The sequence below is a fragment of the Xyrauchen texanus genome, chromosome 22 (assembly GCF_025860055.1).
Source record: "Xyrauchen texanus isolate HMW12.3.18 chromosome 22, RBS_HiC_50CHRs, whole genome shotgun sequence".
In the NCBI taxonomy this organism is placed as follows: Eukaryota; Metazoa; Chordata; class Actinopteri; order Cypriniformes; family Catostomidae; genus Xyrauchen; species Xyrauchen texanus.
The window spans coordinates 17,590,857-17,603,706 of record NC_068297.1 but is presented as its reverse complement, the minus strand read 5'-3'; the positions used below and the strand labels follow the sequence as shown (position 1 = coordinate 17,603,706).

General features: G+C 37.1%; 1 protein-coding gene across 1 annotated transcript in view; it reads left to right on the top strand.

The window, feature by feature from the left end:
• The window catches only part of LOC127662099 (serine-rich coiled-coil domain-containing protein 2-like), a 63,251-nt gene that overhangs the window by 27,476 nt on the left and 22,925 nt on the right, over positions 1 to 12,850 (top strand). Inside the window, exon 5 of the mRNA XM_052153074.1 lies at positions 10,416 to 10,515. Coding sequence (XP_052009034.1) covers positions 10,416 to 10,515 — 100 coding nt within the window. The remainder of the gene's footprint in view (positions 1 to 10,415; positions 10,516 to 12,850) is intronic.

Sequence of the window (12,850 nt, the reverse complement as noted above, 5' to 3'; positions counted from 1 at the left end):
ATATAATTTCCGGGTTTGGCCTTAGAATTAATTAATATGGACATTTTTTCCATATTAATTTGTGAATATTTTAAATGTTTAATAAAGGGGCAAAAAGTGATAAACAGTGCGTCAATATTTTTTTTAAATTTATTTTATAAAAATAAATATTTATTATATATTTATTATACTATATATATATATATGATATATATATGCAAATGCTGCAGTTATATATATATATATATATATTTTAACTGCAGCATTTGCAGTTCAAATTCAAATTTTGGTGTTCAACTTTGTGTTTTAAAAATACAACAACCGTTAATTTTTGATTACAGGTTAAAAAAGGAAAAACGAATGGACGCAAAGTACACGGACCAATGGGTAATTTTAAAACTCGTTAATGATTATCATGTGTTTAAACGAGAAACCATAGCGAGAAACAAGCCAAAACAAATTTGGGCGGTTTTTTGTGCATTCTCGCGGTTTTTGACGAGGTTTTGGGCTGGAAAACCTTGCTGGCATCTGGCAACCCTGATCGGACTAGGAAAGAGCTTGTGCTTTCGTCTATCATCCATAGACACATGCTATAATGAAAATGAACAACAATTTGCTACTTTACCTGGCTAGCTTCTGTTTGCTAGCTTACTAATATCGCAGACGATTATGCTTAATTATGCTTTGAGGCGGCTGTGGCTCAGTTGGTAGAGCGGCTTGGCCACTAATTGCAGGGTTGGCAGTTCGATTCCTGGCCCACATGACTCCACATGCTGAAGTGACCTTGGGCAAGACACTGAACCCCAAGTTGCTCAAGAACCCCAAGGCTAGCGCCTTGCATGGCAGCTCTGCTCTCATTGGTATGTGAATGCAGGCATCCCAACCTGCAAAAAGTCATTTCATGGAGGTATCCCGGACCCCTCCTCCCCTAAAAGATATAAAAGCATAATATATAATTTCTTTAGGCTATAGGCCTATGCAATTATTTGTTAATTATGTAGATTACTTTTAATATAAACTGCTTATACTATTTATGTAAACTGCTTTTATTTATATTCCATTGCAACTTTAAACAGGTCTAAGGAGTTTATTGTTTTCATGTAGCCTAGGTAACTAGCCGGCCTGAATAATATGCACATGAAATGAAACTTGTTTAACTCACCTCAACATGTCTTTTACAATCATTTAACCCGCCATGGGCAATGCTGAAGTCACTGTTACAATCTGTACAGAATGTTTGATGGACACTGAGAATGCTCATGTTAAAGAAAGTCAAGCTACAAGCGCTCATAATGGCTCAAACGGTCTCTATCACTCCACGCATGATGATGATTTTGACATTACCCTCTATTTCATTGAAACGTATTTCATTACTTCATTGTACCGTATTTCATTTGTTATATTTTGTTGAACCATATTTAATTTTTTTTATTTAATTTTAATTTAATCTGTTTCTGTATATTCTTATTTATTTTTAAAATACAATGTGGCCCATTCAACCACTGTTTTTCCCTTTTTAATAAACAGCCATTAGATAAGACCCTCCCAAAAATAGTTTTGTATCTGTGTTTTTTTTAATTTTTTTTACAGCCTACCAGCTACAGATATGATGATTATTAAGATATACTCTGCAGTCTGTACAATATGACTGTTCTCATGATAGCGTGTGAAAACATGCTGCAAGAGCAATTTGGTTGTGTTGAAATCATGAAAATACTTTAGGCCACTGGGGGGCAGTAGAGATTCAAAAGACAAACATTTTCAGCATCTCCCTGTTTCTGTCCGCCTCAACATTTCTCTCTCTCTTTCTCTCCTTCTATCATATACGTGTGTGTTTGTGTATGTGTTTAATGCCTTGGTTGACTTAAGACTTCAAACACATCCCCTGTTAGGCTCAGTTAAGAGTTGTTTATTTGTTCTTAATATAGTCTGTCTTGCAGGAGGCATTTACAGGCCAGTTCATTAGTCTCTTAATGAGCTAGGTGCATACACCTTTGTGTTCAAGACAGTAAGTAATTCTGGAACATGCCTTTTTAATCTGCTTCTGTTTCATTATTAATTTGCAGAGAGTTTTAGTGCATTGTTTACGCTTTATCATCAGCTGACATTACTAATACTGTAAACAGGATTTGTATAATTTTCATAAATATGTCACCCCTAATCACAGTCTAATTTATTAGACTAACTGGTTTATTGACTCTTTATGTAGCTTAATCTCTCTGAGACCTGCAATATCTAATTGTATATTGAGAGCCTTTTCTGACACAGTCTCAGAGGTTGTTTTGTCTGAGCATTTGGCACAACTGTGTGTGGAACTGCCACTATGAAATTTAATTTAATGCCCATATTCAAGATGACAGGAACACAAACTCAATGAAAGCTGTTTACTCTCAGGCAGTGATGAAGCGCGAGCATTTTTAAGTTCTGAGTTGCTGGTGGTGCTTTTAAATGCATGATGCTAATACATTTGTGCATGAATCTCAGCTGAGTAAGTGTGTTATGTCTGTGACGATGACTCTGGATGTGCTGATTGGGTAATAAGAGTCGGTCCTATCCTGTAAAGTGTTTCCCCTAGGATTGTTTTTAGCAGTGGTGGTGTTGTGCACGTGTCCACAAGCCCGCAACGCCCGACCCATATTCGCGCATGTTAGTCAAAGAATAGATTAAAACAGGTGTGTCGAACTCAATTTCAGCCTGAGCCACATCAGGGTTCATTTGTGCCCTCAAAGGTCCCTTTGGTACTCATGCAAATTATATTACATGTTATGTGCATTGAAATGCACATTTGACAGTACATATTGATTTTGATATTGGGATGCAGCAAATTATTATATTAGCAGCAGTAACATCAGTTGAAAAATGAACACCTTTCATCAGGCTCCTAATTAAACTACAGCCATGTCTTGGAATTTCTGAAAGCAAACAAAACAACATACATTTTCTTACAATCAGGGAGTGTGACAAGAGTACAGATTTTATACAGATGGAAAACTGATAGCTTGATCCATAATTATGAAAATGCACCATAGTTCTTCCATAATATCCTTGGTTTTAACAATAACATAATTTCCATCCACTTTTCATACAGTTTTGTTATTGACAAAAGTAAAGTCTCTGAGCATGATCAAAATATATTTCAAAATTTGAAAGGTTTTCTAAAAATTAATAAACTTTTTGATGCAATTGACCCTCTTTTTGCACATTTTTATTTTTTTATGAGTTAATAGCTCTTACTTTTGGGTATGCCATTTAAGCATGAAATCCTTAAAAATGCTTTCAGGGTATACGTTTCAGCTAGTTTCATCAACCAGATAGAACAATTCTGTACTGCATACAAACGGGGTTCACAATCCCTTCCACACATCACACTGGTTCACAAGCGCATTTAAAATAGTCTGTGCGGTTGAGATCTGTACGCGAATTACCACAGCTGCACTGCCCTCGTGCTGCTTTAAGGTGCGTACACACTGCCAGCGACATCGACTCAATACCATTCATTTTCAATGCGAGCACAGCGACTTCCGGCGACACGAGCTGTCGCGACCGTTGGCGCTAGATGTGGGCGTGTCCAGTGACGCGACAAAGTTGAGAAAAGTTCAACTTTGGAGCGACTAACGGAAGCGACAGCCAATAGGAGAGAAGACGGGAGAGCTCACGTGATCCTTTCTCTCTCTCTCAGCTCCTGCAGTAACGGAAAGGTGGATGAAAGGCTAATTCTTGCTGTTAGAAATTTTCCAGTGCTCTGTATGTCTCTTCCCACGTACAAGGACATTTTTAAGAAAAATACTGTGTTGGAAAGGTGTATCTGAGATCGCGGGGATTTTATGGACCCAGACAGACCGGCGTTTGCATTTTCGCCGCAGATAAACAGCCGCTATGGCAAACAGCAGGCCTTGTTTCTCATTCATCTTTGATATAAAGCATTTTATGTACTGATTCCATTTATATTTAGTCTTTTCCCTCCAAAATGTTTGTTTTTAGTGGCAAGAAAAGAGATTCGCTGTCAACAGCAATGGAGTGGGGATTTTATGGACCCAGACGCACCTTAAAACGTAGGATGGCAGAGGATTGCAACGTTTCACTAAACAATCAGTTAGTGCTTTCCTCGTGAATATAAATGAGCCATCCCATCATCTGAATGTATTGAAGTGAATTTTGCTCACTTCAAAAGCGTAATGAAACCGCGCTACATGGGTCAATTATCAACACAGCTTAATCATGAGTAAAGGTGCGTACACACTGCCAGCGACTTTATCGCTGCAGGTCGCCAGTGGCTGGCGGTGAAGTCGCTAGTGGGTGTTCCCACTACTGGTCGCCTAGTAACGTTTATAAATGACATTCACGGATGCCACTCCATTGCTGTTGACAGCGAATCTCTTTTTTTGCCACTAAAAACAAACATTTTGGAGGGAAAAGACTAAATATAAATGGAATCAGTACATAAAATGCTTTATATCAAAGATGAATGAGAAACAAGGCGTGCTGTTTGCCAGAGCGGCTGTTTATCTGCGGCGAAAATGCAAACGCCGGTCTGTCTGGGTCCATAAAATCCCTACGATCTCAGATACACCTTTCCACGCAGTATTTTTCTTAAAAATGTCCTTGTACGTGGTAAGAGACATACAGAGCACTGGAAAATTTCTAACAGCAAGAATTAGCCTTTCATCCACCTTTCCGTTACTGCAGGAGCTGAGAGAGAGAGAAAGGATCACGTGAGCTCTCCCGTCTTCTCTCCTATTGGCTGTCGCTTCCGTTAGTCGCTCCAAAGTTGAACTTTTCTCAACTTTGGAGCGACGCTGGACACGCCCACATCTAGCGCCAACGGTCGCGACAGCTCGTGTCGCCGGAAGTCGCTGTGCTAGCATTGAAAATGAATGGTATTGAGTCGCTGTCGCGCGCAATGTCGCTGGCAGTGTGTACGCAACTTGAGCTTGCGGGCCGCTTGAAATTAAGCGAGTTTGACAGGTGTTGTTATGCGGTGACGTCACTGAGTAAGTACGTGTATGACTTTTGAACTAATTTAAACTATATTTTTAAATCAACGATAATTAGCTATTAATCATAATAAAAATAATATTTTAAAATTTTTATGTTAGGCAATACAGTGTGTAGTTAATTTATTAGAAAATGTTTTGCAATGTGTATATAAGCAGCAAGCATGTTTCATACCTCTCTTCCAATAGACCAATATTCCAATATTTTTTTCTTAACTGCATCTATTAATTTTTTATATATAGAAATAAAGCTATTACAGAATAGCAATGCATATTCAAAAATCAGTGCGTATTGATTCGCCATTGAAAGCTTGGCTTGGTTTGTAAGACCCAAACTCTTTCATTCAAAATATACATTATCTGTAGGCATCAGAGTGATTTGTCCTTGATGTAATATGATTCAGGAATTCCCCCCTAAATGATGTTACATTTCTTAGTGCACCACTTTGCGTGAAATGTGATCAGGATTCTGGGCTTGTCCGATTGGACCTTTCTTAAATGTTATCTGAGGTTCTGTCTCTAACAGTCTGGCTCTAAAAGGACCTTTAATCCGATCTTTCCGGCTGATTCGTCCAGGCCTATGTGAAATGGGCTGCGTTATTCCTGCTCTTTCTTTGCAGAAGGAGGGTGCTGATGGAGCTCGGCCTGCGTGTCTAAGCTGCCGCCTGGCGCAGTGAAATGTCATTTCCTCTGAAGCAACCTTCTGTGACTAAGCCCCTTTATACATTGAGAGCGTCAGAGAGAGAGAGACCCGGGAGACTGTGTGTGTGTGTGAGTGTGTGTGTGTGTGTGTGTGTGTGGGTAGGTAAAGAAAATGAACTCTGGGTGCATTGAATACACTTTTTACACTTGTTAGGTGGAGTACAGTGTGTTGTGCATGTAGGAGAGAGGCCTGTCTCTATATAAGTAGATATAAATATGATGGAAGGGATTTGAAAACAATGTGTCCGCTTGGAAGGTATTTTGTTTTTTTGTACGTCTTCTGTATTTTGTGAATGTATCGCAGTTATATGATTGATGTTTTCTAAAGTGTGCTTAGAGCAGATTTGTACAGTGATGTTTTTCCAGCTGCCTGCTATTTGTGAAATCTGGATTATGCAAAAATGTTCACACTTTCAATGCTTTTGTATTTGAAATAACATTTTTTTTTGTGTAGAAAATGTATTTAATGTAGCTTAATAACCTCTATAATGTAATATGATTTATGTGTGGTGCATATTAAATGGCATTGAACTGATTTTGAATTGAAAGAAAGAAATACTGTTTTTGTTGCAGAGTGTTCCACTAGCTCTGGGCTAGAAACATAAAGGGTGCAGTTTTAAACCAATGTAGCACATGAACCATGAACAGGAGGCTTACTGAGATCCGTTATCAGCATTGTGCCATTGAGCAAAACACTTAACCCTGCATTGATTTGTAGGAAGTTCCCTATAATAATCACACTGTTCAAGCATATACTAAATGTCAAGTAACCAATTAAAAAAATAACAACCCTTTTCAAGGTGTCCTACTTCAATTGTTTTATGTAAATTTAGAACAAGAACCTGTAAGGGAAGGGCATTTTAAACCCCCTAAACCCTACATACATGGCTGTATGACAATGAATTTTGACTTGAACTGAAATTAAATGAATGACGATCATATAGTGTGTTTGTTATTAACCACATTTGTTATTTTTTTATTTAAACCTGAATATAAACAGAATTTTAGGATTTTGAAAAGAAAAAGTCCTGCAAAGCATTTTAACAAAGAAAATGTATGTAATAAAATTATATTTCCAAATAAAGTTATATTTCCAAAAATGTTTTTTTGGTGATGCATAATATTTTATTTGGGGGTTCATTTATTGTCAACAATGTCCTGTGTGGTGCATTCTCAGCAAGCATTTTTCACCCAAACAAGTGTGGTTGATAAATATTTATTTTTAAAATTTAGTTCACAGTAGTTTGTTGTCTCCCACTTTGCTCGGTACAGTTTATGCATGAAAGTTGTTGCCATGCCAACTTACCAATACCAACACATTTTCACTCGTATGTTAAGATGATAATATTGTTTGTAATTAAAAAGTTTGTATTGAATTTCAAAAGAATGTGAAATAAATAAGTTTTCACTTATGTTCTCAAAATAAGTAAAATAAATAAATGATTGCTATCCTAATGATCGGCTGTGGGTGCTGTGCTGCGATACAAATAGTAACTCAGTGAAGGGGTCATAGTTTATAAAGCACGGCTATAGACCAATCGGCACCCAGGACTGGAACTAACCATTTAATAAATTAGATATGTGGCATCAAACAAGTTTTTTGTTGTTGTTGTTTTTTTTAATGCCGTTTGATTTACACCTGTTTTTACATAATATACTTGTAAACTTTGGTAATAGAAATTATCAAATTAGGCAATGTTTAAAAAGGATTCTGCGGAGAATAGCGTGAAGCCTTTACACACGCTATGTCTTCGCGGTAACGCGCTCAACAAGCCACATGATGAGATGTGCGGATTGATGGTCTCCGATGCGGAGGCAACTGAGATTTGTCCTCCGCAACCCGGATTGAGACTAGTCACTATGCCACCACGAGGACTTGGGAGCGCATTGGAAATTGGCCATTCCAAATTGGGGAGAAAATTTTTTTTTAATTAATGCATTAAATCGGCATCATCATTATGATTTTATTGTGATAAAATCGCTTACTAACCTTTTCTGTGTAAAGTAAAAATTGTACAACTTCATTGCCATGACGATGTAATGTCAACCAACCCTAAAATTACTGTAAAAATTACAATTGAAACAACTTTACAGTTCAAATAATACATGTGTTTTAACAGAAGAATTAAAGTGCCTTTATAAAATTATAAGCTTGAGATTTCTGCCTTTTTAAACCCTCCAAAAATTGGCCACATTCATGTAAGATATTTGGTATGCTATATTGAGACGGGAATCGTTAAAGTGCCTTCATTCTCACACCTTTATATGTAAGGAAATTTAGGGTCTTGAAATATATGAGCTATGAACTAAATTAAACTGTCCTTATTGTACATTATTAGTTAATGAAATGTATAATGGAATTAGTCGTGTTCGACAACCATTATAAATTAGATAAATGACAAATAACTAGATTATTCTCCATCATAAAATCGTATTACAACGTCTCGTTGTATCTGCTCACAATTTCTACTGTGAGGAATTAGCTTTAATAAGTGAATTATGATTAATTCACTTATTGGAGTGATATTGTTCTCATGGCTTATTGAAATTAAGGGATTACCCAAAGTATTTAACAAATACACCAGCACTTTGAGCACAATATTGGAGATGTACTTGCGTTCTTTGTGTTGCTTGGTTCTTGGCTCTTGGTCAAAAGTTTGTTCCGTCGATGTTTTGGACCTCCGTAAGATCGGATAGTTATTGTCTGTATGAATGATGAGGTTGGCTTTGAAGTGATGCCTTCTCTGAACCTTAGAGATTGAGAGACTTCCTCGGGACTTCGAGTCCCGAGCTTCCTTGGACCTCACATGGCATGGATCTGGTTCCAATGAGATCCAGAGAAGACCTCGAGGGAAGAGTCAGAGTGAAGTCTGAGCAGTCAGAAGAGCAGGAGAAACAAGCAGAGAGGGAAGACCACAAGAGAAGAGGGCATATTCTTCCTGTTTGGAAACATTTGAACTGAAATTGGCCACATCCCCAAAGGTGTCCTGCACCAATCAGAAGTGACTTTTCAGAGTCACATGGTCAACTTGACTTGACTTGACTTGAACTGTCTTTTCCGACAGTTGATTTTAAGGTCCTTTTTTTAGATTCTTTTACATAATTCCCGCTCAATATAGTGTATGTTTAATCATTCACTTTTTATCTTGCAAATGGTACAAGAGGCATGACATTCGTTGTCGTCAGCTTTCTCTGCATATGCCAGCGAACGTTTACAAACTAAACATGACATTCTTTCATGGATATTATATGTGTAGGTAACAAAACCTGACAATCCCTGGTTACAAATCATACTGGTTAATTCATTGGTTATACAACATGGATAAAACATTACACACATTTTAAAGAGGTATGCTATAATCATTAATTTGTCAGTTATACAGGTTACCACATTTTAAAGCAATTGTCAGAATTACCAAGCAAGACTAGGTATTTTATGTGGGTCCATGCAGTCTTTTATCTTTAATAGGATTGATTCGGCAAAGTACTGTGACTTTGTGTGAGATGTTTCTGGATTAAGGAATGTCCTTTTTAAGATGCTGTTTGCTGAACAATGATCACAGTGTCACATGATCTGATGAGTCTTAAGTGTAGCAAACTGGTTTATATCGGAGGACAGAGTCTTGTTTGTCCCGAGTCTCTCGGGAACTCCAAGAGTGTGTGTTCTGTCTTTTATTGCTTTGACCTTAGGGCAGAGAAGTTTTTTGCAGATGAGTCATATGGGATCTAGACAAGTATCTTTGTTAGTTTTATTGGCCAGATGTGAGACTCATTGGCACCAAAGTCTTTCAATTTATGACGTTGTGGAATTCCAGGATTAAGATTGGGTAAATCCCAGATTCAAATCATGTCGTTTCAATTCCTCTGCATGTATAATGAAACATTCACTTCCATTCAAAGTGCACTGATTTGAGCTTTTTTTTCTTTAAAAAAAAATAAAAAGGAGGGATGAGTTAAAATACATTTTTGTGGTTATCAATATTATGCCACGAATGCTGTTGATTGAGCTCAACTTGTACTGAACCTGGAACATACCTTTAGCTAAATATCTCTGAACAGGCTCCAGTTCTATGAGACTCACCCATGCACTCAAATTTTACTCAAACTCCAAAATAAATACTGAATGGTTCTTAAAGAGATGCTTTAAAGCTCTTTTACATCAGAGTAATATCTTTCCTTGGTGCTAATTGAGGCTACGTAGTGAGGCCACATTTTATTGTATTTGGTTCCAATATTTTACACAAAGAAATGTAGTGAATGTCTTTCAAAACGTCTCCTCAAAGAGATTATTTTGATTTGAAGTCTTTGAGCCAGACTTGATGTTGAGAATCGCTTTAAAATGCATTAAAATAACTTGCAATACCTGATAACTGCCCCTGTGTGTCTACCACACACTCTCATTTTCTGTCCGATTTTAAGGCGTATTGATTTTCACCTTGATGCACTTTTGCATTTTCAAATAATCAACTAGGCAGAAAAGTCACCTTTTTGATTTAAGCTCCTTATCTTGGAAAAAACCCCCCAGAAAAACAAGAAACTTTTTTTTCTTTTTTCTGTTTATGTAGCTTCCACTGTCTCTTTCCTGCATGGCCAGTGACTTCTGCCTGATTTTTCTTAGTCACACTTTCTTAGAGCGATTACCAATATCCATTAATTACCACAAATATCGTTCATGCTAATTACTGAATGCTGCCTTACTCAAAATGTAACACTCTTTCTTTGGTCATTTCTCATGCTCAGGACATTCTGAATAACTTGGAAAACACTGTATCATGTGACCTGGAAGATGATGACCTCATTCTTGATGTGAATCTGCCAGAGGATGGCGCCTTACACAGTGGTTAGTACACACACACACACACACACACACACTTACACTCTCACACACACACACACACACACACACACACACACACACACACACTTACACTGTCACACACAGAGGGAGAGAGAGTGTGTAATTGAGTTCTGTAGTAAAAATTGCAGTCAATTTGAGGTCCATAGTCCATGCAAAACCGAGATTACAGGTATGGAATTTTCAATAGCATTTCTTACGTAAGATGTTGACTTTATTTTTCTGTAAATGTTTTAAAAAAGACTTTATGAATGTTTACCATTGTTTTCTCAAACTTGTTGATCTGCCCAAAAAATAACAATATAAATGCCTCTCTGAGCCAGTTTTGGAGGGGTCGACCGATATGTTTTTTTCAGGGCTGATACGATAATGATTAAGTAATCAAGGAGACCGAAAACCGATATTTGGGGCTGATATACATTTGCAGTAAAAATTTTAAACGATAGTGTCAAAATTTACTCCAACACAAAACGTCCTTTAAATGCCTATGAACATGTGTTTAATTAAATACTGAACATTTCAATATTATCTTCTGATAAATACTGGAAAACAACATATCGACATAATTTTTTTCAAACATCAAGTGAAGTGAGCTCCTCACTGCATTTCATTTGAGCTGAAACTGTAAATATATAAAAATAATGATCTAAACCGCTCATAACAGAATGTTATTTATTAACATGTGAAATGAGACAAGAATCAACGTTATTGGAGTTGACACTTAATGTAGTTTGCAGGCTAGCCCATTTAGTCAAGTCCAAAAAGGGCAACATGATTTTATTCACAACGGATGTGAAATATTTAACGCTATCAAAGTTGGCTAACGTTGGTTAGCTAGCTACAACTATCAATGCCATCGTTAGCTATAACATGAAATAACTCCTACTCTACCCGTGTCTGCAGCTTTACTATGCGGCGCCTCATGTTGCAGGCTGGGGTAGAGAGGCAACACATGCGGTGCGTGTAAGGGCATTAATGAAGTATGTTTGGTGCTAGAGAAAAATATTTAAAGATATAGTGCTGAAAGATCAGTGCTATCTACGCCCCAGTGCGCTTGCTGTGTGCACAGCTCCGTTGTTTTTTCACGCTGCTAACCTAAATTGTAGAAACAATGACATGGGGCAACCATTGTCATTATGTCTCGGGGTCAGGACCAGCTAATTGGTGACTGCTGGCATAGAGCATTGTGATGTTTTTTGCAACTTCAGTATCTGCATCTTGATTATGGTAAGGGGCGTTACATTTCCATCACACGCTCTAAGCAGTTGACCAATTACAACAGACTGGGCCAGCTGAACAATCAGAGAAGTGTGGGCTTTTCGGAAAGGTGGCTTTAAAGAGACAGGAGCTACAACAGAGTGTTTCAGACAGAGGGTGAAAAGAGGTGCTGTTGCAATGTACAGTATGAGAAAAATCATGTGTTTTTTGAACATTAAAGCATGTAAACCTATTCTAGTAGACCCCCCCCCCCAAAAAAAATTTAAACCTGTAACTGAGCATAATATGGTCTCTTTACTATCGGATCTTATTATAGGCCAGGCTGGTCAAACGGTCAACCCCTACTATTTAGCACCAGTACAGGACTATAAATAAACTACTTGCCTTTATAACCATAATAGCGTACTTAATGAATCTGTAATCTAATAACCAATGTGTTCATCTTTGATTTATTAACTAACTTTCCATTTGATTTATGTTCACATGGACAGTGAGAGCTGATCAGATATAAAGGAATCTTCCGGGTTCAATACAAGGTAAGCTCAATTAGCAGCATTTGTGGCATAATGTTGATTACTACAAAGATTAATTTAGGCCTGTTCCTACTTTTATTTAAAAAAAAAAAAAGAAAAAGCAAAAATGTTGGTTTCAATAAGGTTCTAACAATTGAAGTGAATGGGTACCAATTTTTGAACGTTAAAATACTCACTGTTTCAAAAGTATAGACACAAGACAAACAATATGCATGTAAACATGATGCATGTCAACAATTCCTAAAACCATAACATGACTGCAAAAATGACAATTTAAACAACTTTATAGCTCAAAAACAATGTTCTGTTAAAGTTTTAACAGAAGATTTGCAAGTGCTTTTATAAAAGTATAAGCTTCACATTTCTGAGTTTATACCCTCCAAAAATTGGCCACATTCACTTTCATTGTCCCTATTCACTTCCATTGTAAGTGCCTCACTGTAACAGATTTATTTTATTTTTTTAAAGAAATGGAGGGACAAGTTGAAAATAATTGTTGTGGTAATCAACATTATGCCACATTGCTGTCGATTAAGTCAAACTTGTATTGAACCCGGAACATTCTTTTT